Source organism: Myotis myotis, unplaced genomic scaffold, assembly GCF_014108235.1.
Source record: "Myotis myotis isolate mMyoMyo1 unplaced genomic scaffold, mMyoMyo1.p scaffold_m19_p_10, whole genome shotgun sequence".
Classification (NCBI taxonomy): Eukaryota; Metazoa; Chordata; class Mammalia; order Chiroptera; family Vespertilionidae; genus Myotis; species Myotis myotis.
In genome coordinates, this window is record NW_023416314.1 from 62,172,627 (window position 1) to 62,197,193 (window position 24,567).

The window sequence follows — 24,567 nt, forward strand, 5'->3', positions numbered from 1 at the left end:
TAAAATGAAAAGACCCAAGTTCCTATATGTCCTGTGTATTAACATAAGCTTAAATTTTTACTCAGTGACAATTATAAATATATTTAGAACAGAAAATGTTTGTTTTAAAAAACAAGGCCTCTTTGATATGGTGCATTTGCCCATTAATATCTGTTCAACATAAACTTAAAAAATTACTCTCCAGCAACAATCATCTGTTGGAATAACCAAGTTGCTATCACTAAAATGAAAATTCAAGCCAGATAAGATAAATTCTGCAGCAATATTATTATAACAAAATACTAACAGATAAGAGTAGATTAAAATGTATTTTAAATGGAAATTTAAAAAACTATAACTTTCCAACTCAAGTAGAACAGGACTTCAATAAATGCATTTGTAATACATGTTTTGCAAATGGCCCAAAATGGAAATCCCCAATTACATGTTTTCATTGCTTCTAATAACCAAAACTTTTAGTAATTAGGTGCTTTTCCTTTTTATACTTTTGTAAATCTGCCAAGGTAACTTGAATGAATATATGAGCCTAAGAATATACAGATATATATTTTTACAATGAATGCCACATACAACATTTTACTTTTGTTCAAATCTGAATTTCCCAAGGTCTTAGATACAGCTAACTTGAGGGCTAAATTTTAAAGCAAGAAAAGAACTCTTGAATTATTCTTGTTTTTCCTTTCTACGTCAGAGTTTACTTCCTAAGCTCTGAGAAAGCCTAATCTCAGGGCTGGACAAAAGAAGCCTCTAGTTCTCAGGTATACTTACTTAGGTCCAGTTAAGGGCCTCTTTTAGTACAGGCAACAAACGTAATTGCCTCATGGCCTGCGGGTGTCCCTTTAACAAAAGAAGCTTTAGTGAACCAACCCACAGGTGTTACCTTTCCTGATTCAAGTGAAATCTGATGAAAGAGTCCACAATATCAAATAACACATTTACTAAACTATAATCAAACTCATTTATTTGATTAAGTAAAAACTAATTAAGTAAAAGTTCTGACTGCAGAGTAAGATATTTGTATTTCTGACCTTCCAAAAAGCAGAATAATAACAGATTGGATTTTTTAATTAACTCTTTGCCAGATGTTTTAGAATTTACAACCAGCAAAGGTAAGGGTGGGGACTGGCCCTACTATTGCTTATGCCACTTTAATGGTTCTTAAATAACTGAGTGGAAAAGAAATAATAGTTTATTTTTTTTTTATTTTTTTAAATGTATTCCATTGATTTTCTACAGAGAGGAAGGGAGAGAGACAGAGAGTCAGAAACATCGATGAGAGAGAAACATCGATCAGCTGCCTCCTGCACATCTCCCACTGGGGATATGCCCGCAACCCAGGTACATGCCCTTGACCGGAATCGAACCTGGGACCTTTCAGTCCGCAGGCCGACGCTCCATCCACTGAGCCAAACCGGTTTCGGCAATAGTTTATTTTTATTAAAGAAACAAAATAACTTTAACAGTTATTAAAGAAAAATAAAGGCAAAGAGAGGGGCAAAGCTTTTGGAATTTTTTTTTAACGAGATTATTTCTTCTTTATCCTCAATTATACTGTTGAAAGTATTACATATGTCCCCTTCTCCCCCCCACCCCCTCACTGCCCTCTCCCCGGGCCCCCACAAGCCTTCACCACCCACTGTCTATATATCCTTGGGTTATGCATATACCCATATGAGTTCATTGGTTGATTTCTTCCCCCCCACCTCCTCCAACCCTCCTCTGCCTTCCCTCTGAGGTTTGATAGTCTGTTCGATGTTTCTGTCTCTAGGTCTATTTTTGTTCACCAGTTTATGTTGGTATTAGATTCCACGTATGAGTGAAATCATGTGATAATTATCTTTCTCTCACTGGCTTATTTCACTTAGCATAATGCTCTCTAGGATCTTCCATGCTGTTGCAAATGGTAAGAGTTCTTTCTTTTTTACAGCTGGATAGTATTCCATTGTATAGATGTACCAAAGTTTTTAAATCCACTCATCAAGTCTTAACTATTGTAAATTGTGCTGCTATGAACATAGGGGTGCATATATTCTTTCTGATGGGTGTTTCTGAATATAGTTCTTGGGCTATATTCCTAGAAGTAGTATCACTGGACACTATTTCTATGCAGTCCTACTCTTTTTCTCCATTTAAATTCTGATTTATTACTACACTATTTTCATCATTCCTGGAGGCTATTACTGTCCTTCCCTACTTAAAAATTATGCCACCTTAGGTTCCTAGCCAATTACTGCAAAAGAGGAATTTACTATACACAAAAGGTACAGTAGGCTACAGCACTGGGAGTTATATTGGGGGATGCTTTTTACTAACAAGTTCTATTTCATTCTCCCTGCTGAGTAGGTTTGGAACTTAGTCTAACACTGGACTTGCTTGTTCTCATAGCTATGATAAGCTGAGCTCCTTCATTTTCTTCCTAAGTATTTAATACTATCCAGTCTGAATCAGAATATCTGATGAGTTCTTTAGCATAATGGTTACAAATACAGTCTACAGTCATAGTTCTGAGTTCAAAATGCAGCTCTCCTACTACTACTAGTTAAGCACCTTGGACAGGTTATTTAAACTTCATCTATACAACTGGCAATAATAAATGCCTTACAGAAATATTCTGAGAACCAAGTGGAATAACACATAAGGCTCCTAGCACCAACTAAGCACTCACTAGTAAATACTAGTACTAGCTATTGTTGTTATAGTTGCCCTAGCTGCTGGTATGAATAATGCCTTCTGGACTTTTTTCTTTGTTCCTGATTTTCCTATGCAGTCTACTCAGCAATTTGCAAAGTGAACTGTGCTTTGTAATTTATTTCAGTTATATTTTTGTTATTTACACTGTATTCAATTACATAGGTCTGGTAGTAGCCAAGACTGTGAATTGAATCCAATATAATTTAAAATGTACATTAATTGTGAATAGCTGCCATTTTATTTATGTTAAAGGATTTGGTGAAATTCAGTTTTAAGACCAAATCATCCAAATGTTAGTACTAAAGACTAACATTTTTATTCTTTTAATAGGAATCTTCATCAAGCAATTTTTATCAAATACCAAATGCACCGGCTCTCCCTTATGGAGCATTCACTTACTCAGAACTGTCTACCAACTAGTCAGAAGGTTAGAGGAAGGGGACTAGGGCTGGAGATGAAGCCAGTAATTATGTCCTCTCATACTAGCCATCTGAATCTAATGCCCCATTCCTACAGAATTTTTTCCCTAGACAATGGATTATTTTGCTTTCTGATTTCTTGTTCTATTTATAAAACAATGTTATATCTGCTGTTTTTAGATTAGTATTTAAAAGAAGTGTCTTTTATAGTCTCATTTCAAGACTATCTCGGTATTTCCATTGTAATATAAACTGATGTATAATCTGGTTCTCATATTCTAAAAGACCTAACTTAATGAAATACTAGGTTTTACATATAGTAGAATCATGCTAAGCATATAAATAATGAGTTTTCCCATGCACGCCTGCTTTTATATGTTATTTCTCTTTTCCATTCTTATTTTAGGTAGAGAATAGTTTAGTAGCGTGAAAATGCTTTTATGTACTAAGATTAAATGGGTCACAGAAACCTATAGAATTTTAATTACCCAAAGTGGTAACACAGAACTTCATTTAGTTGCTTATTTCAAAAGACATCTGAACACATTACATCTACTCAACAGTAGCTGTCCAGCAGACCACTACATCATTAGGAAGCCACATGACATTTGGAATATATTCCCTTTACTCCCAGTTATCAGAGTTAGAGTCTGCTTCACATGCTAACATTGAACATCAGCGATACAATTTCTGTCTCAATTTTTCCCAATTACTTTTAGGCAACCTTAAAGTATAGAGATCTCATAACTTGCAGGTAAAAGTACATATAATATTTGCATTTTACACAACTGCCTCCCTATATTCACTCCAATAGAAGGTCTTTTCAACTTTGAGCTGGAAACTCAAACCAAATGTGAGTAGTTAAAATATTTTTAGATGAGCAAAACACATTAGTTTCAGGAAGATGTGCTAATCTCTCAGTAAAAACATTGATCTTCATGTATACATACACATATGTATATATACTCAAACATGTAAGATAAAAAACAATTTTATAAAATAAAATTCTATAAACTACATATTGTTGAAGGTCAAATTATTCTGAAAACATTCAGAGAACATCAGAAAATGCTTAAGTTGTGGAGGCTTCAGAGATGATACTTTAGTGTTAACATCAGAAGAAAAACACCTCAGAATTGTAAACAAGAAGTCAAATTTATCTTCAGAATCGTGTTAACTATAGGATGAAAAAGTCACGTAATCTCCGCAGTGAACTTCACTTTAGCAAAAGAGTAAACATATTTCCTCCACATCAGCTGCAATCAAGACATTAGCAGTATGCCATGATTGATTAACCTGGGAGCCGTTGCTGAGAAATGGATGTGTAGCACAGGTTTTTATCACTATAGTCTGCAAAAAGCAAGTCCCTTGTTTAGCTATCCTTGTTGTAATAAGTGACATTATTAGGTAGTTCTTCTACTTAAGTGACATAAGGATTTAGTGTATCAGCAGCTTATAATAAACAAGCTTTCAATCTCCTGATTCCTCTCCCTACACAGAAGTACTTTTTCTGTTTATAATATAAGTGGTAATAGAAGGCCATATGGTTGTGACTTTTAGCTGAAGTAAATGACATTTAAACAAACAGAAAAACAGCATTAAGATATTCAAGGATTTGAACTATAACCTAAATACACAGTGACATTGAGGGGCTATTAGTATTAACTATACAAAGTGGCCATTTTATTTTTTTAAATTGAATTTATTGGGGTGATATTGGTTAATTAAGTTATATAAGTTTCAGGTGTACAATTCTATAAATACATCATCTGTACATTATATTGTATATTCACCACCCCAAGTCAAGTCTCCTTCCATCACCATTTATCCACCCCAGTGACCATTTTCTAATGCTGTCAAATTAGTGAGCTTGTTTTTCACTTTGTTAATCGGTTTTATTTAAATATTTTCAAATACATTATAAAACAGCTTTATTACTGGCATATTGTTCCATTTCCAAGTGTTCCTTTTCAGAACTCTCTACTACCTGTGCATCCTGGGAACATTTAATCAGTTTTTTCTGAAATGTGAAACTATCTCTATTTCTTACAATTCCACCAATAACAATAATGATCTTGTTAGCATACTCTATAATACAAAAAATGTAAGAAATACTACATTCCTTATTCATGTACCATCATTCTGTGGTAACAGACTAACATTTGGTAAATATTTCACCTTTTGCCAAAACCGGTTTGGCTCAGTGGATAGAGCGTTGGCCTGCAGACTGAAAGGTCCCAGGTTTGATTCCGGTCAAGGGCATGTACCTTGGTTGTGGGCACATCCCCAGTAGGAGGTGTGCAGGAGGCAGCTGGTCGATGTTTCTCTCTCATCGATGTTTCTAACTCTCTATCCCTCTCCCTTCCTCTCTGTAAAAAATCAATAAAATATATTAAAAAAAAATTTCACGTTTTGTGTATAACACTGAAATATATGGTATCAAGAACCAAAAAGCTTTAAATAGTCTGAATTTTGATAGTCTGAGGTTGATAATAAAAGTAAAAATATACACTCTAATAACTACAAACATGTTTTCTTTAACAATAGCAAAAGATTATTATGATCTAACTATAGGAACATACTGAAATCTTCATAATCATATTTCTATTAGTGTTTGCATTTTCAATACAGAGTGGCTGCTATGGTTGAGAAACTGCAATTCAATAAAATTTTAATTTTGGAAGATTTAAAAATCGATTATTCATTTTACAGTGAACAACCACTTAAAGTTAACACTCAAAGGAGCAATTTACCAACTACAAGGAACAACTTTACCCACTGTTAATTTGCCAACCAATAAAGGATCAAAATAACAAAATACCTGTATAGTAGTTCATAATGTCCAAAAGGCACATGCATTTTCTACTGAAATGTAGACAACTCTTATTAGCTCACAATGTAATTAGTAGGTGCTGCATTTTGCAAGGGCAACTTGGCCTTCATCATAACAAAACCACCATAGCATTTCTGACAACCAAACCTTCCCTTAAAATAAGAGCAAGGTAGGTCAATTTTACCATTACTTTAAAAGATTTAGTTCACACTGTTCTGAACTGATCGGTCAGTTCAAAACCAAGTGAATTTCTAGTCTGCTTAGTAAAAAGGGTTGGAAAATATTCACTCCAAATAAAAGTCACTTGGGGAAAGACACATTAGCACTCTGCTGTCCTGGTACAAAGTATCAGAAACATCCCAATATTTTCTACAGCTGTTACTTGTGATTCTAGAGGGTGGTCAGGTAGCCCTACCATGGAAGTAGCTTATCTTTCAAATTTTCTATGAAGACTAGAATAACCACTGGATAACCTCAGAAAGATAAAGTATTTTTCGTCTCATTAGCTTTTATAACAAAATTTTACTACATTACCTGAGTCCTGGCCCAAATCCCCTACATTAAATAGGCGTTTACTTTGCCTAACATGCAAATCAATAGGAGCATGCCAATTCATTTTATATATTTCTGATTTGCTTAATGTTTCTCCTTGCAACTAATTATTTTTGGCAAACTAGAAGCTTCTAGCAGCAAATTGAGAAATTGCTTTAGTATAGGAAGGTAAGTTATTTAAGATGTTTAAGCTGAGTACAATTTGTTTCTTTTGAGAGTCACAAATTAAGCTTTATCTTAGCTTATATTGCAAAACCCACTGCAATAGAACCTTGATAGGAACTACTTTGTTTCCAAATGCTTAATGTAAAAAATAAATCATAGTTCCTAAGTGTTGCTTGCCACATGGACTTTTAGAACTCTGGAATGAATAAAATGGTTCCACTTCACTTAACCAATGATCTGTTTATATTATTTTATGCCAACTTGGGAACAATGCTATTCTTTCATATGCTAAACTATATTCTAGGTTCCAAATGACAATTTTGGTGTTTTGCTCTCTGAAGCATAGACTTAGGGAATAAATGTTTTTTGCCTGGAATTCAAAACACTTTTAATATTCATCATCTTTACCATTTAGTTCAATCAAGATCTGAATAATAATGTCTTCATCTAATAAACAACAATAATTTTTCTAAGAGGATGCATAGGTAGGGGAAGAAACCCATTTCATACAATACAGCACCAGTGTGCTTTGAGATAGCGGGAAAAGGGAACACTCTAGAGGGGCAGACCCTGCAAACAGTTTGGATATCTCTTCAGAGTGCTCCAAACTTGGATGACTATTTTGTTATAAATCACCTTGATTAATGGAACACATTTGCTAAAGTGGTTCTGTAATAGCTACACAATTCTTATGGCTTGAAAAATGCAGCCTAGAAAAAGTGGTGGGGATGAAAAAACCTTCAAAATTCAGTGGGTTCTCATTCAGAATCAATACTGCACCTGAACAAAAACAGTTACTTTTCTTTTTAAAAATAAAGACAATACATTTTAAGGAAAGTACAATTTTGTGAGATGGGAGTAGAAATAAACAAGTAGAGGATATTTTGGGAGGAGAGGTTGTGGCATGTCAAGGCGTCCAGATTCTGGGTGGAGCCAGGCTACTTGTGTTTGAATTCCAACTATTTGCCTCATGAACTGGGCAATTTATTTAACCACCCTGTTTTCAGTTTTTCCATCTGTCAAATACTACCACTCCTATCTCTCTGTGTTGCTGTTGTGATGATTAAATAAATTAATCCTTGTAAAAGAGTTTCAACAGTGTATGGTACAGATTAAATACATAAGTATTGGTCAATATTATTACAATTATGTTTGTACATTTATAAACATACAAACCAAAGTGAATGGAATACACCAGGAACTATATACTAGTGTCCTCTAATTAATCCATTCATCAAACACAAAAATTTGATGAATGTTTTCGTTAAGTAGAATATTCAAAAAAAATCTACATCTTACAGTCCTCTGGTTGTCTTTTCTGATTAGCAGAGATTTTATCTAAATCCTTTTGTCCTGATACTCCTCCTCTGATAACTCAAAAACAAAGCAACAATGTTGTGGTATTTAAGTACACAGATTGTGGATAGTAACATTAATATGTTTTATTGTTCTGATTGCAAATTATTTCTGGTTTCAAATTTATCTTGCTAAAGCAATTCAGAAGTGATTACAAAGCCTCATGAAAAGACAGCAGTCATATGAAGGTGCAACCATTATGTAAAAATCTAACAATTTTTAAGAATAAAAGGATACAGTGTACAGTGTCCCTCATGCAGTCCAAAGAAAAATAGGTTACCTTATACCATACTATCTTCAACATTATTATCACCATCAGCTAACAATCACTAGTGTGTTTAACATTATTGTAATAAACATCAAAAATATTTGAACAGCTGACCCATAGTCTATTGTGGATGGTAAATAAATGGACTGATTAAGTAATAATCAATTAATCAAACTTACTCATAGAGAAGAAAGAGGCCATTATAGTTCAAAATAAATCTACAGTGATGAAGACAATTTAACACTTAATACTATACTTACATTGGGGATGAAGATAGAGGTAAAGTTAGTTAATAGATGTAACAGCTATAATAACTTGAGAGTGACACAAATTTTAAATGGAAGTAGAAATTCAGTTATAATTATTAAGGTAGAAAAATTTATATGCTGAGTAAAGTAAGGCCGCCTCCTCTGCCATAAGCTGCCCTATCAGCCATGTGATTGGTGAAAGGAGGTAACACATTACACCTGCTCCTCACTCTGCCATTCTACTGCTCTTGCTCTATCTTTCTAACTGGTAAATTGACTGTACAAAAAGTACATGTATTTTATATTCTAAAAACTTAAATAGGATTTTAAAAAGCTAAACTACAGGCTTTATTTGATTTTTACCAGCTTTTCCTTTAATAAATTAACTGAAAAAGTTTCTGAGCCAGGAACCCAGACCGCATTTAGTTGTCACTCAAGTCTCCTTTGTCTTCTCCAATCTATCACAATTCCTGTCTTTCCTCGTTTTTTGTGACCTTAACATTTTGGAAGAGTATTTGTCAGTAATGTTGCAGAATGAACCTCAATTAGAGTTTGTCTGCTGTTTTCTCATGATTAGACTGAGGTTATACCCTTTTGCAAGAATACCAAAAAAGTGATGGGCCCTTCTCAGTTCTTCAATTCAGGGGCTACACTATGTTGATCTGTCTTGTAATCGGTGAAGTTAACCTTGATCACTCAGTAAAGGTGGTGACAGCCAGGGTCTCCTCTGCGAAGTTTCTATTTTTGCCTTTGTAATAAATATCTTGGGAGAGATACTTTGAGAGTATGCAAATATACTATTTTCCCTCGAAATTTTACCCAATATTTTAATATCTATTGATGAATCTTGCCTGCAACAACTATTACTGAGATATTGATATAGGGTTTTAAAAAGAACTAAAACATATAAAATATAATGGCCAAATGATTCTTGATACAAACATACTTAAATTCCACTCAATACAGCACTTTAAGTTATATTCAAAATAGATGTCATATTCTTTTATGTTTTCAATTAATGTTAATAAACTATTAATAACATAACTGAAATTGTTACTTACATAACTATGGCTTTTAAAGAAACTTGATGAACTACTGGTGAGCATTTTGTCTCCTTCCAAACCAATTACTCTTTTACAAATATTTGATTTTGGATCACTTGGACTTTTTGCAATCACAATGTCACCTCTGAGGGAAAAAGTCAAAGAAATGTCAGTGTTATTTATTAAGCACATGCATAGCATTTCTATAATACTTTTATAAAGCAACTTAAAGTCACACCCTTTATCTTCTCACTGTACTGGCCCTCCCAGACATTTACCAACTTTGAGTACCTCTGTGACTGACTTTTATGTGTTACAATCCAACAATGAGGATGATGGAAACATTATTAGAAGATTCTAAAATTTCTGATCATTCTATAAGAATTATCTTCTTTCACTGTATCTACTGTGTTACTCAGTGTCTAAATTTTTAGCAACGAAAGTATGGGAAAACAATTTCATATAAATAGCACCAAATTAACTAAGTAAATTTTACTGTCCAGCCAGGAGTATTGATGGACTCTAGAGCACATAAAATGATGGAAACATCATTTGTTTCCCTAGAGCTCAAAGTATCAAGGAATTATATAACCAAAGTAATTAATAGTATAGTAAAAAAATACATATTTAAGGAAAAATATCAGAAGACACAAACAAATAACATGCTAAAAGCTGCCCAAACATACACTACAAAAAATAAATTGGCATGATTCATGAAAGAAGCAACAATCTACATGTATTAGAAAAATAAGATCTTCAAAAATTAGAAAGGAAGGAGACAAAAATGTAGGACTAATGCTTCAACCAGAACACAATGCTTTTTATGCTAAAATAAATAAATTCTGTTGACTAACATACATATTTGAAAGGATTTACTATATTTACTTATTATCTATATCTAGTTCCAGAAATAATTTGATGTCATTATAAACTTTTGCAAAGAAGGGTCAATACCTTATTCATCTTAACATTCTAACATATAGCATATTTTGTGAATTAGGTGTTCATTAACTACTAGAGGCCTGGTGCACAAAAATTCATGCACTCGGGGGGGAGGGGTGTTCCTCAGCCCGGCCTGTGCCCTCTCGCAGTCTGGGACCCTCAGGGGATGTCCACCTGCTGGCTTAGGCCTACTACCTGGGGGATCAGGCCTAAGCTGGCAGTCAGACATCCCTCTAGCAGACCGGGAGCCCTCAGGGGATCTCCGACAGTCGGACATCCTTAATGCTGCCGTAGAGACGGGAGAGGCTCCCTCCACTGCTGCTGCGCTTGCAGCAGCTGAGTGGAGCTCCTCCCTATGGGAATGCACTGACCACCAGGGGGCCACTCCTGGGTTGAACGTCTGCCCCCTGGTGGTCAGTGTGTCATAGTGACTGGTCATTCCGCTGTTAGGGTCAATTTGCATATTACCCTTTTATTATATAGGATTTGTTGAAAGAATAAGTAGTGAAACTGTCAGTGTTTCAAGTATAAGTGTCCTGTGCATTTGACCCAAATCCATGTGGTTTAGATCCCAAATATGCAGACTTCATTTTGCCAAAAATGGAAGGCTATTCTAGCTTTAGAAATAGAGCAAGCAAGAAATCTGTGCTACAGATGAAAGAAAAAGAATACTCAGGATAGTAATATTTTTAAAGTACAAGCTACCAACTGACTACTAAGGTTGTAAAAGTTACTTTAGTATGTCTCATAAAATGCCAGATTTTGAGCTATTTTTCAACCTAATGGGCCCTTGAATGAATAGGATACAAATGAAACCTTCAAAGAATATGAATTAATTTACTGAATGTAGTTATTTGTATTACCCATCTGAATGCAAAGAGTATCTATTTAATAAAAAGGACAATATTGAGCTATTCATTCAAAAACTATTTAGCCAACAATTATAGCTCCTTGTCAAGGATGCACAAGAACTATGAGAGTAAAATCAGGTCTTTAGCATGGAAAGCAGAAGCTTGTCTTTCTGCTATAGTGAGGCTAGATTTCCAATTAATCTACAGTCTATATTATTTTGACATAAGTTATAAAGAAAAAGCTAGAACACAACCCATTACATAAGTTTTATTTTATAACCCCCATATCTTGAAGTTGTTAGTAGTAAAGATCTGAAGAACAATTACCTAGGAACCATGCTAGACCATATGGCTGGACATAGAGATAGTTTCTATCTATAGAATCTGATGGTAAGATAAGTAAATGCAAAGAACAGTTTCACACCATTTTTGATGATTTTTCAGTAATGTGAAACAGACTATTGAGAAGGTTAATAATGAAAGAGGAGTGCCTAAACCTACTTGGGTCATAGCTAAATAACAGCTCGAGTGAGTCAAATTTGTAGTTAATGGAGATGAATGCTGATATAAATTTATTTTTGCAGAATTATGAAAAACTAATGGACCCCAAATTCTAGGGAATCAGAGAGATACCCTATAGAAAATACATTAAATTACTAATACTTGACATGCATTCAGAAGGAATAATACAGAGTTAACTAGAACAAACAGTATCTAAGAATTGGAAACACCATTTAAAATAGGATTTAAAATGATTTACAGTAGTGGCAAACAATATTTGCCATGGAGTTTTTCAACTTAATCAGGAGACTCATAATAGGCTAGAGGCCCAGTGCATGAAAATTCATGCACTGAGGGGGCGTCTCTCAGCCAGGCCTGCCCCCTCTCACAGTCCAGGAGCCCTCAGGGGTGGGAGGCAACCCAACTATCAGGAGAAGGTGACACCCCATCACACCTCTGCTGCTGCCACTGCTGGCAGTGCAAGCCTCGGCTGGCCCTGGTTACCTGAGCCTCGGGCCGGCCCTGGGCAGCTGGGGGGCTGAGAGGACTGGGGGAACTCCAGAGGCAGGCGTGCGAAGAGGCCAGGCCTGCCTGGGGTGGGCCCATCCTTGCCATGCACCTGCTGCCCTGGCAGGGCTGAGGGGACTGGGCGCCGCCATCTTGTGCCTACGGGAGCCGCCAGCTTTGAGGGCGGGGCAGCCAATTAGCATATTCCCTCCTTATTGGCTGTGTGTGCCACCATCTTTGAGGGCATGGCGGTCAATTAGCATATTCCTGCCTTATTGGCTGTGGGTGCCACCATATTTGAGGGGGGGCATTCAATTAGCATATTCCTTCCTTATTGGCTGTGGGTGTCACCATCTTTGCAACAATGTGAGGGTCAATTAGCATATTCCCTCTTTATTAGATAGGATAAGATTCCTTACTCACAGCTATATACAGTGTTATAGTCTAAAGTCATCAAGTGCTCATCATAGGCCACTGAGAATAAGATAGTCATCAATAGAAATAGGATTATTTTAAACATGAAAAACCAAATCAATGATTTGGATATGCAAAGTAGTTCATAAGTTCCTAACTCTTGCCTCAAAACACTCTAGCCAAACACTGCCCCCCAAAAAGAATAAGGTAGGCTTGAATGTACATAATAAAAGTGCCTGCTATCTATTTTGGACAATGATGCAAGGGGCATAATAACCTAAGAGACAATGCATGCCACAGAAACTATTAAAATTTCTCAAAACTGAGAGAAAATATTTGCATCAGAATTTTATCTAGCTTGTCACTCTTTTGTATTTACAGGAGAGTTTTTAAAGATAAAGTTAAGAGGCTGCAGGAAAGACACAATGTCTATGTGTATTTCCACCACAAATTTAATATATCTATGACAAATATACCTTTGGATACCATAAAAATGTCGACTAAGATTTTCTGCAAAGACAATATCTGCATTTTGAATCGTAGGCTCCATTGATGGTCCAGAACACTGAAAAGACATAATTTTGTGATTGGAGTTGAAAACCTTTTTAAATATAACAAACATCTTAGCAGGCTTAAAAGAAAGAAATCAAGCCAATGTTCTCCATGCCTGGAGGATGACTCATAATAAGCTGGCAGCTCCCAGAGAAGTTCAACTCTATTGAGTGGCCACCAAGCAAATATATTAAAAATGGTTTATTGGTATTACATTATAATACATGAATAAAACAACAATATGTTTCCAAATCTGAGGCATTCGGCAGAAAGTAAGCTCCATGAGGCTTGGGACCTTGTCTCTCCTGTTGCCAGGGCTTGGCATAAAGTTGATACTAAAAAAAAACATGTTGAATGAATAAATGAATGATTTATTTTCTTATTATTGTCAAATATCAGTGATTTATTAAATGGTATCATATTATTCGCAATTAGTTGATGCCTTTTTCCAAGAGAGCAGCTCACCCATTGATGGGGCTGCAACTTCTATTTTAAACTGAAAAAATATTGGCATAATAAGATGCACTTTAAGACTTCATATTAGTATGTCTTTAAACAATAATCTCTGTATATATTCCTCAGAGCTATAATAAAGTGATCATTGCCACCTAAAAAGTCTAAATACAATAGTCTCTATTACTCCACTTTTTAGTCAAATAATTTTTAGTCAAATCTTCTTACCCAGGCAGAAAATAATGAAGAACACAATGAAAGTTCATGTTTGCTACGTCTGTAGCCTACTGGAAATTTTAAAAATCCAAGGGGGGGCGAGGGGGGGGGGGGAGCGTCTCAGTTAAATATATTTATTTGCTGAATATTTGAGGTTGTATGACTGAATCTCTTAGGCTAAACCTGATAAAAACAGCAACACCACCAACAAAACCCACTAATTAGACATTCAATCAATTATTTCATTTACATGATACAAGGTTAGTATAGTCATGGCTGATAGATTCATAATTCTATATTTAAAAATATCATTGGTGCGGGGGCATCCTTCACATTTTGATATTAATACAAGGCAGAATAATCATTTGTTTTAATGACAGTCAAACACATGGTTAAGAGGAGCAGTTTTGAAAACTGGAGAAAAGTCTGTGTTGAAATTCCAAGTCTACTTACTAACTGTGAGACATGGACTAAGTTACTTAAGCTTTCTGAGCCTCAGTTTCATCATATGTATAGTGGATTTCTAATACATACCTCACAGAGTGTAAAGATTAAATGTGTTAATAATTGTAAAACATCAAATATATCCTGGACATTTTAGCATTCAATAAATGGTATAAACTATTATTCTTAGTGTATTAATAGGGTCTTTCGTGCCCTGTCAGAAAGAGAATACAGAACCATATTTAAAATAATGGTTCTTATATTTCATATCAGTGCCAATACAAATACATTCTCTTACATCCAAAAATTTAGAATTTATTTTAGCAGTTGAACTTTATTCATTAAGTTAATAAATTCAATTGTAATAAAGGGGAAAACACATTTTCCTTCTATTTAAAAAAGTATATATTTAAAATGATTATTTTCTCAAAAGTAAAAACTTACCATGACAACACCACCAACATATTCAAAAGCACAATGTGCTATACAGCCATACTGAATAGTATAGCCAACAAGTCGAAAGGTTTTCCCCAGAACACCACGAAGCATAGTTCTATGTAGACTCTGTCACCACTGGCCTGATGGTAAATTTCAAAAAGTTTCATGAATAATACTATTTTAAAACATTTAAGAAATAGTTCTATTGTAAAATATTTTATAATCACCTAGAATGTACTAAATAAACAATTTGGTGCAGAAAAGCAACACCTTATTTTCATTTCTGCTAAAAATATTTTTAAATGACAAATTATAGACACTTAGTAGTTTGATCTACTGAACAGATAGTTTATTCAAATACCACTTGGGTTTATATATGAAGCAGAGGCCCGATGCACAAAATTTGTGCAAGAGTAGGCCTTCCTTTCCACCGGTACCTGGGACCCAGGCTTCCCTCGCAGCGAGAGGCCCCACCCACCCACTGCAGCCCACTGACCAATGGCCTGGGCCTCCCTCTGCAGGGCGATCATGGGGCGATGGCGAGACCCCCTGACCAATCACATCACGCCTGCCTTGGCTAGCTTGGCACCAGTGAGTGTCATAGTGTGGTCCCGGACGGTTGTCCAGATGGTTGTTCCGCTGTTTAGCCATTTGGTCGATTTGCATATTATGCTTTTATTATATAGGATTAGATAACTAGTAGACTCAACTTGTCTGTCCCCTTTCATATCCTGGTTATTTCTTGGTATTGAGGCAGACAACTATAGAAAGATATTAACTCTTGCAAAGTACTAGTAATAGTTTTTCATAATTGTCCCCTGCTATCCTACATCACTTCTTGTCATCCTATATAAGAAAAGCCTAATATGCTAAGTGTCCGGTCATCCGTCATCTGTTCAATCAAAGTGTAATATGCTAATGATATGCTAAGGCTGCTCAACCGCTTGCTATGACGTGCACTGACCACCAGGGGGCAGTCTACCAGTCGCTATGATGTGCACTGACCACCGGGGGCAGACGCTCTGACTGGTAGGTTAGCTTGCTGCTGGGGTCCGGCTGATTGGGATGGGCTGGACACACCCTGGAGCCCTCCCATGGTCCCTCCCCAGCTGGCCAACCTCCTGTGTCCCTCCTGGCACAATTGTGCATCGGTGGTGTCCCTTGGCCTGGCCTGTGTCCTCTTGCAATCCGGGACCCCTCTGGGGATGTCGAACAGCTGATTTCAGCCTGATCCCACTCAATGCAGGAGCTGCCCCCTGGTGGTCAGTATGCTCCCACAGGGGGAGCATCACTCAGCCAGATGCCAGGCTCATGGCTGGCGAGCACAACGGAGGTGGCAGAGCCTCTCCTGCCTCCACAGCAGTTGGACATCCCCCCAAGGCTCCTGGACTGCGAGAGGGTGCAGGCCAGGCTGAGGGACCCCTCCGCCCCCGCCCCGAAGTGCAAGAATTTTATGCACTGGGCCTCTAGTGATATAATAAAAGAAAGCACTAGAATAGGTACATGGAAATTCTAACATTAAATTGGTCCTTTTATTAACTATGTGATTGTCAATGCATTACTTAATCTCTCTGGGCCTCCGAAAATGGAAATATCTCACAGGATGGATCTGAGGATCACATTCGATAATGTGAAAGCGCTTTGGAAATTATAAAGTTGCATTCAGTTGTCAGATTAACTATTGATATTAATGAACACATGAATACAGTAAAACAGCATAAAGAACCATATCAAATACTTTAAAAGCTATATAAAATTAAAACATTAATAACATTCATCTAAAATGTTCCTAGTATCTATGATCTCCTTTCTATTTACCTGTTTCAAGTATTTCTCAAATAATGGTTTATGCCTAGGCTACTATGTATTGCTCTCAGATTAAAACTACTAAAACACAATAATATTAATAATAATAATTAACATTTGCTCAATACTTACCATCTGTCAAGCTTTATAAATTAACCTCTGTAAGGTAGATATTATTACCATCCTCATTTTGTAGATAAGAAAAATGAGCCTACCAGTAGTAAACTTACATGATGAACATCTCAAAACTGAAAAATGGAGTCAAGAACTTAATCACTCTTACACGGACTCCCAAATTAGTCTCTTGCTCCCATAACCGCAATAGCTCTATTATATTACATAAGCCTCATTCAGGATCCTTGATAGTAGGTTTGTTGTTGGTTATATATTTCAGATAGTACAAATAAGTAAATATCAGGACTCTCAATGTCAGAGAAAGAAGCTATAAATATAGAATTCGAGGTTAGGGATGAGTAGAAGGTATCAAAATAAATTTAATTAAATAAATATATATGTTTGTGTTTGTCTGCCCTTCTGCCTATATAAAGTACCATCCTAGCCCTTCCACCAAAAGAAGCAAGAACCCTGCAGTAGTAATGGGCACACTTAGCAGGCAGATGTTTGGTTTCCAAATATAATTTCCCATTAGGAGCAATAGCGTAGGGCAGAAAGCAAGTCAGTGCTCAAAAACTAATGGAGACATCCAGAATATGTAGAGAATTTATCAAATTACTAACAAAAAGACAACCTAACAAAATTAAGAAGAAGAAAAAAGCCAAGAAGATTTCACAAAGGAAGATATCCAAAAGCTGATGAGAATATGAGAAACATAGGAAAGAGAGAGGTTGGACTGATGTTAAAACTAAAAAAGCCCTGGCTGGGTGGATCAGTTGGTTGGAGCATTGTCCGTACACCAAAAGGTTACGGGTTCCATATCCTGTCAGGCACACACCTGTGTTGCGGGTTGAATCCCTGGTCAGGGCGCATATGGGAGGTAGCAGATCTATGTTCAATGTTGATGTCTATGTCTATGTCTCTCTGTCTCTCTCTCCAAATTCAATAAAAACATATCCTCAGGTGAGAATTACAAAAAAAACACACACAACAACAACAAAAAACAACTAACTAGAAAGATGGAGCTGAGTGAACTCTAGAAGCTGAAGAGAAACTAGGCATTCCTCCATCCCTGTAAGTTTCTAGAATAGGGGTACAAGCCTAAGAGCTTGATTTAGATCTATCCATTTTTTTTTTTTTTGTATCGCTGAAGTGATTTCAGAATACCCTAAGCCCCAAGGAAAACATCCACCTGGTAGTTCAGGTCTGGAATTCCTTTTAAAAGAAGAGAAAGCATTTTGTTTCAGAAATAGGAAAAAAAAAAAAAGGCAAAGTGTCAATGTTAATTGAGACTATCAGTTTACAGAAATGCATTCATTTTAAATTATAAGCAGCCAAAATGATTAATATCATAATTTTTTGTTTTAATAAGAGGAACAGTTAATAAATATATTAACACGTACAAAATGTTCACATTAGGAAAAGGTGAGGAGAAGTAGATGTGAAGCAGAAGACAAATCCCAGCATCAGTTTAGCTACGTAATACCTTCATTTGGACAAGAAAAAGCAGCAGACGTATGACATTCCTGAGACTTCTATGATTTTATCAAATTCAAGAAAACCTACACAAAATACATTTTCCCAGATAATGATATATATAAAGTAACTGAAAGGTATATGTCCATTTCAGACACTGAGTGGAAGTTATTGTGACTAGGAGAGAACAACAAAGACTCATTAAGACATGGATGCTGAGTGATGTACTCTGCTCAATAGCTAAATAATTCACTCACACAGCAGCCTCTCTATCAAAGTAATTCAAATCCCTGCCATTTCAAAATCACCTTCAAGGCTGCTCATGAATTGTTCAAATCTATAATGTTAAATCTACTGTAAGACTTGTGCAAAGGGTATTTTTTTTTTCTAGAACAGTAAATTCAAGGATCTCTGATCCCCATAATCTATGAAGATTTTTCTTAAACCTATTTATTTTGATTCATTGCCAGAGGAAATAATTGCCATTCCTTTAAGGTTTAGAGCAGTGAATACTGTTTTAAATCTGACTGCAGCATCACAATAACCTGAGAACTAAATTCAAAATCAAAATTCCTAGGCATCCATCACAGAGCTCAAGAATGACAATCTGTGGGAGCAAGGCCGCAGAATCTGTGGTTTTAATAAGTTCCCAGAAAGGAAGGCCAGAAAAAGACTGTGCTGTCATTTGAAGCCAATGAGACATAGTAAATATTTTCAGAAACTTGACAAAATTTAACCATGATTATAAACTGAGTATTAATGTTGAGATAATTCTATAAATTTTTATCAAATAGACTTTATAATGCTAATATTTCAGTGATTTTTAAAAATCCAACGTTATCTTCTGAAGTTTTTTATATACATATACACATATAATCAAAATAAAAACTCATTTTATGTTTATAAAGCATAAACAGTTGACACTTTTAAAAAAATATATATTTTATTGATTTTTTTACAGAGAGGAAAGGAGAGGGATAGAGAGTTAGAAACATCAATGAGAGAGAAACATCAATCAGCTGCCTCCTGTACACTCCCCACTGGGTATGTGCCCACAACCAAGGTACATGCCTTTGACTAGAATCGAACCTGGGACCCTTTAGTCCACAGGCCGACGCTCTATCCACTGAGCCAAACCGGGCAACAGTTGACACTTTTAATATAATCAAGTACCAGCTTCCAAGCAGTGAAATCCCGAAATATATATATATTATATAATCCATGTATCTCAGGACAATATACAAGTTGTACAAACAATAGTTGAAGGCTATGCATTCAAATGGAACAAATACCATTCAGCATTATCACTGACTGGCTGTAGCTGTGCCAGCCTACAGTTCATGCATGGCCCTTTGGTATGATGCTAAGCCTCATAAAACAGTTTATCATCCCTTAAATAATTAAAAATTCCCATGATTCATATCCTGCTCTTTTGTTGTACCTTATTTATTCCTTTTTAAAAAATGTTTTCTTCTAATTTCTCTCACCTTGTATCTCTTTCTCTTGTCTCCAAAAGACCTCCCTTAACTCTTACTGACATAATTATGAGTTACTTATTAAGTTAGTAGTAGCTTTTAAAGATAAGCCAAATTTCTTACAGTTTGTCAATAAGGTATTAAATTCAAATAACCTATATCTGAAAAGAATGTATATCACTGAGAAGGCCTTATATGTTAATAGTGAATTTAATCAAGATGAGTTTATTTGACCATCTCTAATCAAATAAGAATAATGTCCAGGATAGAGAAAGAAAAAAATAGTAATTTTCAAGAGCCAATCAGTAACCAAGTAAATAAAAAGCAGAAAAGTAACCATGTTTAATAAAAGCTTTGAGACAAATTTTATTTGAAAGGAAAGCTACTTTAAAAAATAATTATCTAATACTATTAACTACTCTAGAAAGTTATCCTGAGAAAATACACTACCTGGAAAAATAGTTTTAAATTACATATAAATCAAGTATTTTATATTTAAAATAAAATTAATTATATTATGAGGATAAAAGAAATATTTTAGACCACTTATTTCATAGATAGATCTTTTCATTATGATAATAGAATTTTAAATAGGCAGGTTTTCCAGTAGCAAAAATAGAAATAGAAGACGAAAAAAGTCCTTTATAAACTAGCATAATGCAGTTCAGTAAAAATATTAAGCTTTTTCATTCATTAATTTTAAATGTGACAACAAATGAAGAAACACATTTTCGAATACAATAGCTTAGATTTGGTTAAAACAAAATCCATGAAGAATGACAAGTTTGCTAGGTAGGTTTGACCAAAGATCTCTACATAAATTTATTATATTGCATTTATTGATTTTTCCAAGAAAGAAAATATGGAGAATAAAATGAATTACATGTAAACAGAGGCTATAAATAAATAAATATATCATTCATAATGGATAATTATATTTTAGTTATTATAATTTCAAAAAATATTTTAGTCACCTATATTTAGTTAAGATTTTAGAGCCTAAAAACATGATTAAGGTTTTCTAATCTAGTTCTTAAAAGACAAAGCTACTAAATAAAAAACAAAAGATAAAAATCAAGTTCTATGAATATTTTAAAAGTAAGTACTCTAGGATCATAACACTGACAACACTAATTATCTTTTCTAGTCTTGGCAGTTATGTTGCATACTGTTTGGGTGACTGATGGGATAATTTCACTTCATTTTGTCTCAGTTTATTCTGGACCATGTAAGAGAAGAATATTAAAATAACACCTCTAAACAAAGTACGTGATAAAGTTTTAGTTGAAATAAAACGCTTAAAAAATAAACCTCAATTAATGAATACATGATTCTAGAGCAAATAACTGAATCCCCATCTGCTTAAGGGAAAGTTTGACTAAGAATTTCTGATGTTAGAAAAATAAGTCTATTTAGTACTAATATTAGTTATTTTAGGACTTTTAAATATTAAGAGCATACATATACTTTCAGAAAGAGCCCTTTCATCAGCTAGCATTACTGTAACTATAAAAAAATGTGTCTATATATTTTTATATCATTAAATGTTTTATTTACTAAAATCATTTAATCGGCAGGAAAAAAAGCAGTTAAAATGTATGAAAAAACACGTTATTCTGATTCCTTACACCTATACACATTTTACTTAATTTATTGATAATGGCTTTATACCCAAAAGAACACTGAAGTATTTAATTTAATATTTAATCTCAAATATAAATCTTTACCAATAGCAATTATACTACATCACTCAACTGGAAAAGGTATAAAAGACATTATTAATCATCATTTCTACTTGAATATTTAAATAAATTTTAACTCATACATAGTTTATAGTTTACATATGTCTTACATAATTTATAAGTCAAATAGCTAAAGCTCCATATTTTAAATAATTAATAGAAAGCATATTCTTTGCCTTGATCACCTGATTTTTTGTTGTTGTTTATAAAATTAATCACAGTTAGCAGGATAGAAATCGCTTTCAGCTTCATGAATGACATCCAAGAGATGGGAAAGGATTAGTTCTCAGTTGCTGCCAGTTATAGCGCCAGGTGGCTTTTTCTGCAGTGAAGGTGTTACCGATAATCCCATTACACTGGTACTAAATCTTGCAGACATCAAAATTATCACCAAGGTTCCTTTTCATCCCATCCTTTCCAAATGACTGGAAGTCGCTTCACCTGAAAGAAGTCAAATCCACATGCAGCTGCTGTTTTAGCAGGCAGCAAACTCCCTGAGAATGCCAGTCATGATTCAATTTTGCTGTGCTGGTGGCCCCCTATTCCCTGTCCAATAATACATCTGTTAAAAAATCGTACAGCTACAAATCAAGTTTAATCCTACCGGGGACCTCATGTTGGTCTTGTCTTCTAAAAAGGCAGCAGGTTCTGCTGTCTATCTTGGCCAGCGTCTGGGGAATACTCTTTAAATCCCAGCCCTACTTAGAAGAATAAGCTAAGGATCACAACACATGACCTCAAAAACCCTGATATGACTATATCCTGACCCAGAGGCATTCATTCTAGGTGAAGATTAGAACTTTGCATAATAAGATTACACAGCAAGTGAATGATATCAAGGGACTATCCATATGCAGCCGCCTGGTTTTCTATAGACAGCCTGTGCTCTGCAATATGCAGTACAGACGAAAAGGAGCTTGGTCTTTCTAGCTGAAATAAAATAGATTCACATAAATTAGTTGGCCGTTTCCAGATTCCTAAATCCCCCATTACATCTTTTATTGACAGCTCCTGTGAGGATAGCACAAATGTTATTCCTTTTTATTCTATGCTCCTATAACAATCATGCTCTGTAATTGAAATGTACATAGATTATGGCTTGAAATTAACATCTTGTTTGCTGTAATCTTGGATTACAATTCACTGTGTACATAATAAAATTAGGAAATCAATGGATGGATTTATCAGCTCCAAAAAACTAGAGGTATTGTTTAAAGAATAGCTTAACATTTTGCACCAACACTTTAAATGTAGAAGTCACAGAAAGATGTCAATAAAAATTTAAGTGAGTGAAAAAATACAAACATCAGCCAATATCTATGTAAGCTAGATTACATATGAATTAGCTCAATTCCCTCAAAATTCAGAAAATATGAAAGATTCAGAGATCTCATGAACATATCATTTTCTCTCTAAACCATACTTGAGCAAGGTCAATTACACATTAGGTCTCTACTTTAATAAAGTACAGAGCAGTATTTTATACTAAGCACCTTGAACATTTTGTATTTTAAGATATTTGAATCCATTCAAACCAATTACAATTCAAGGTTTTAGAGTTCTTAACAATATGTTTTTAAAGTATTTAATGAAATAACTTCTTATATTGGAATATATAAAGCATTTTAACTGTATAGAATCCTAGAGATGTTTAGAAAACAATGCATTATGTTAAGCTTTTTTCTTCTAGAAGTTTAAAGCTATACCAGCTCTAAGCAAGTTTATATGAAAAGAAAGATTCCTATCATTCATGCAAACACCTATTCATGCAAACACAGAAAAATTATAAGCATGCGAAGAGGAATTCTCAACTTTATATTTTAAAAAAACTATTGAGATTTGCCATGGGATTCATGTAAAACTAATCTCCTTGGTATACTTGAACTATGGCTTGTTTGATAAGTTCTATTTGCCCACAATTGCTGAGGAACATACCACATACCTTATATTAGTCATTTTCGCCTTATAATCACAGTATCTTTAAGCATATCTATACAATATCTGTTAAGTACTCAGGAGTCAGGTGTTATAATTCTGATTTTGTGTATTAAACAGGCATGTATAACCCAACAATATTGTGTAACTTCAACTACATACATAGCACATGTATACTCTTTGATTGCCTTGATTAGGATATTATTAAAAAAATAATGAGGAATGCAAAAAATACACATTTCTGTTATGGTATTTACATGTAATACTTTAGAGCTATACTGTTTAATAAAGTAGCCACTAGCTATATATGGCTTTTGAACAGTTGAAATGTGACTACTCCAAACTGAGAGGTATTGTAAGAATAAAATATTCTTACACAGGACTTTGAAGACTTAGTACAAAAAAAAGTAAAATATTTTATATATTAATTACATGTTGAAAAGATAGTAATTTAGATACAGCAGGTTAAATAAAATACATATATTACTCATATTTCTATTGGACAGCACTGTTTTAGCAGATTACATATTTTTAATAATATATTCTTAAACTAATTAAAATTGTACAACTAATAAAAATACTAAAACAGAGGGTTATTATGGAAGAACAAACATTACATTCTAGTGTTAAATCCGGTAGATAAGCTTAGTAAAGAAAGAAGAAAATGCAGTCATTTTAGAATCTATTTCATATCTCTAGCTTAAGGGTAGTGAGGAAGGAGGGACTAGCCAAATTACTGACCATTGTGAACCAAAAAAGAATAATGTGTTATAGTTAGAAAAATGTTTTAGTCCAGTAAGCATAGGCTTTTAGAAAAAGTACATCTTGAGCAACTTCATAAAAGACTACTAAGGTCTGTGTGTACCACTCACTGAGTCCAATAGACAGCAACTTCAAATAACATGTCTGCATCTACCAAGTGGCATGATTTTTTTCCTAAGGTGCTATATAATTACTTATATTCAAATTTTTCAAATACATCATAATAACTACATAGACTTGAAGCATTTAGTACATTTCAGAATTTTAGAAAAATGAAAAAGTTCAATTTTATAAATTATTAGAAGGCTGCTTTTCCATTAGTCATTTCATTATCCATCAATGTAGGTTTATAAAATTTCATTAA

At 34.5% G+C, this 24,567-nt stretch overlaps 1 protein-coding gene across 4 annotated transcripts in view; it reads right to left on the reverse strand.

Moving 5' to 3' along the window:
- Window positions 1–24,567, reverse strand: part of IMMP1L (inner mitochondrial membrane peptidase subunit 1) — a 37,876-nt gene that overhangs the window by 2,434 nt on the left and 10,875 nt on the right. For 3 of the 4 annotated variants that reach the window (XM_036325723.1, XM_036325722.1, XM_036325720.1), the window contains 3 exons: window positions 14,900–15,033; window positions 13,267–13,355; window positions 9,594–9,720 (listed from right to left, as the gene is read on the reverse strand). In XM_036325723.1, coding sequence (XP_036181616.1) covers window positions 9,594–9,720; window positions 13,267–13,355; window positions 14,900–15,004 — 321 coding nt within the window. In that variant the 5' untranslated portion in view covers window positions 15,005–15,033. Of the gene's footprint in view, window positions 1–9,593; window positions 9,721–13,266; window positions 13,356–14,899; window positions 15,034–21,691; window positions 21,948–24,567 lie in introns of all 4 variants that reach the window. The other variant, XM_036325721.1, reaches the window with a different exon arrangement.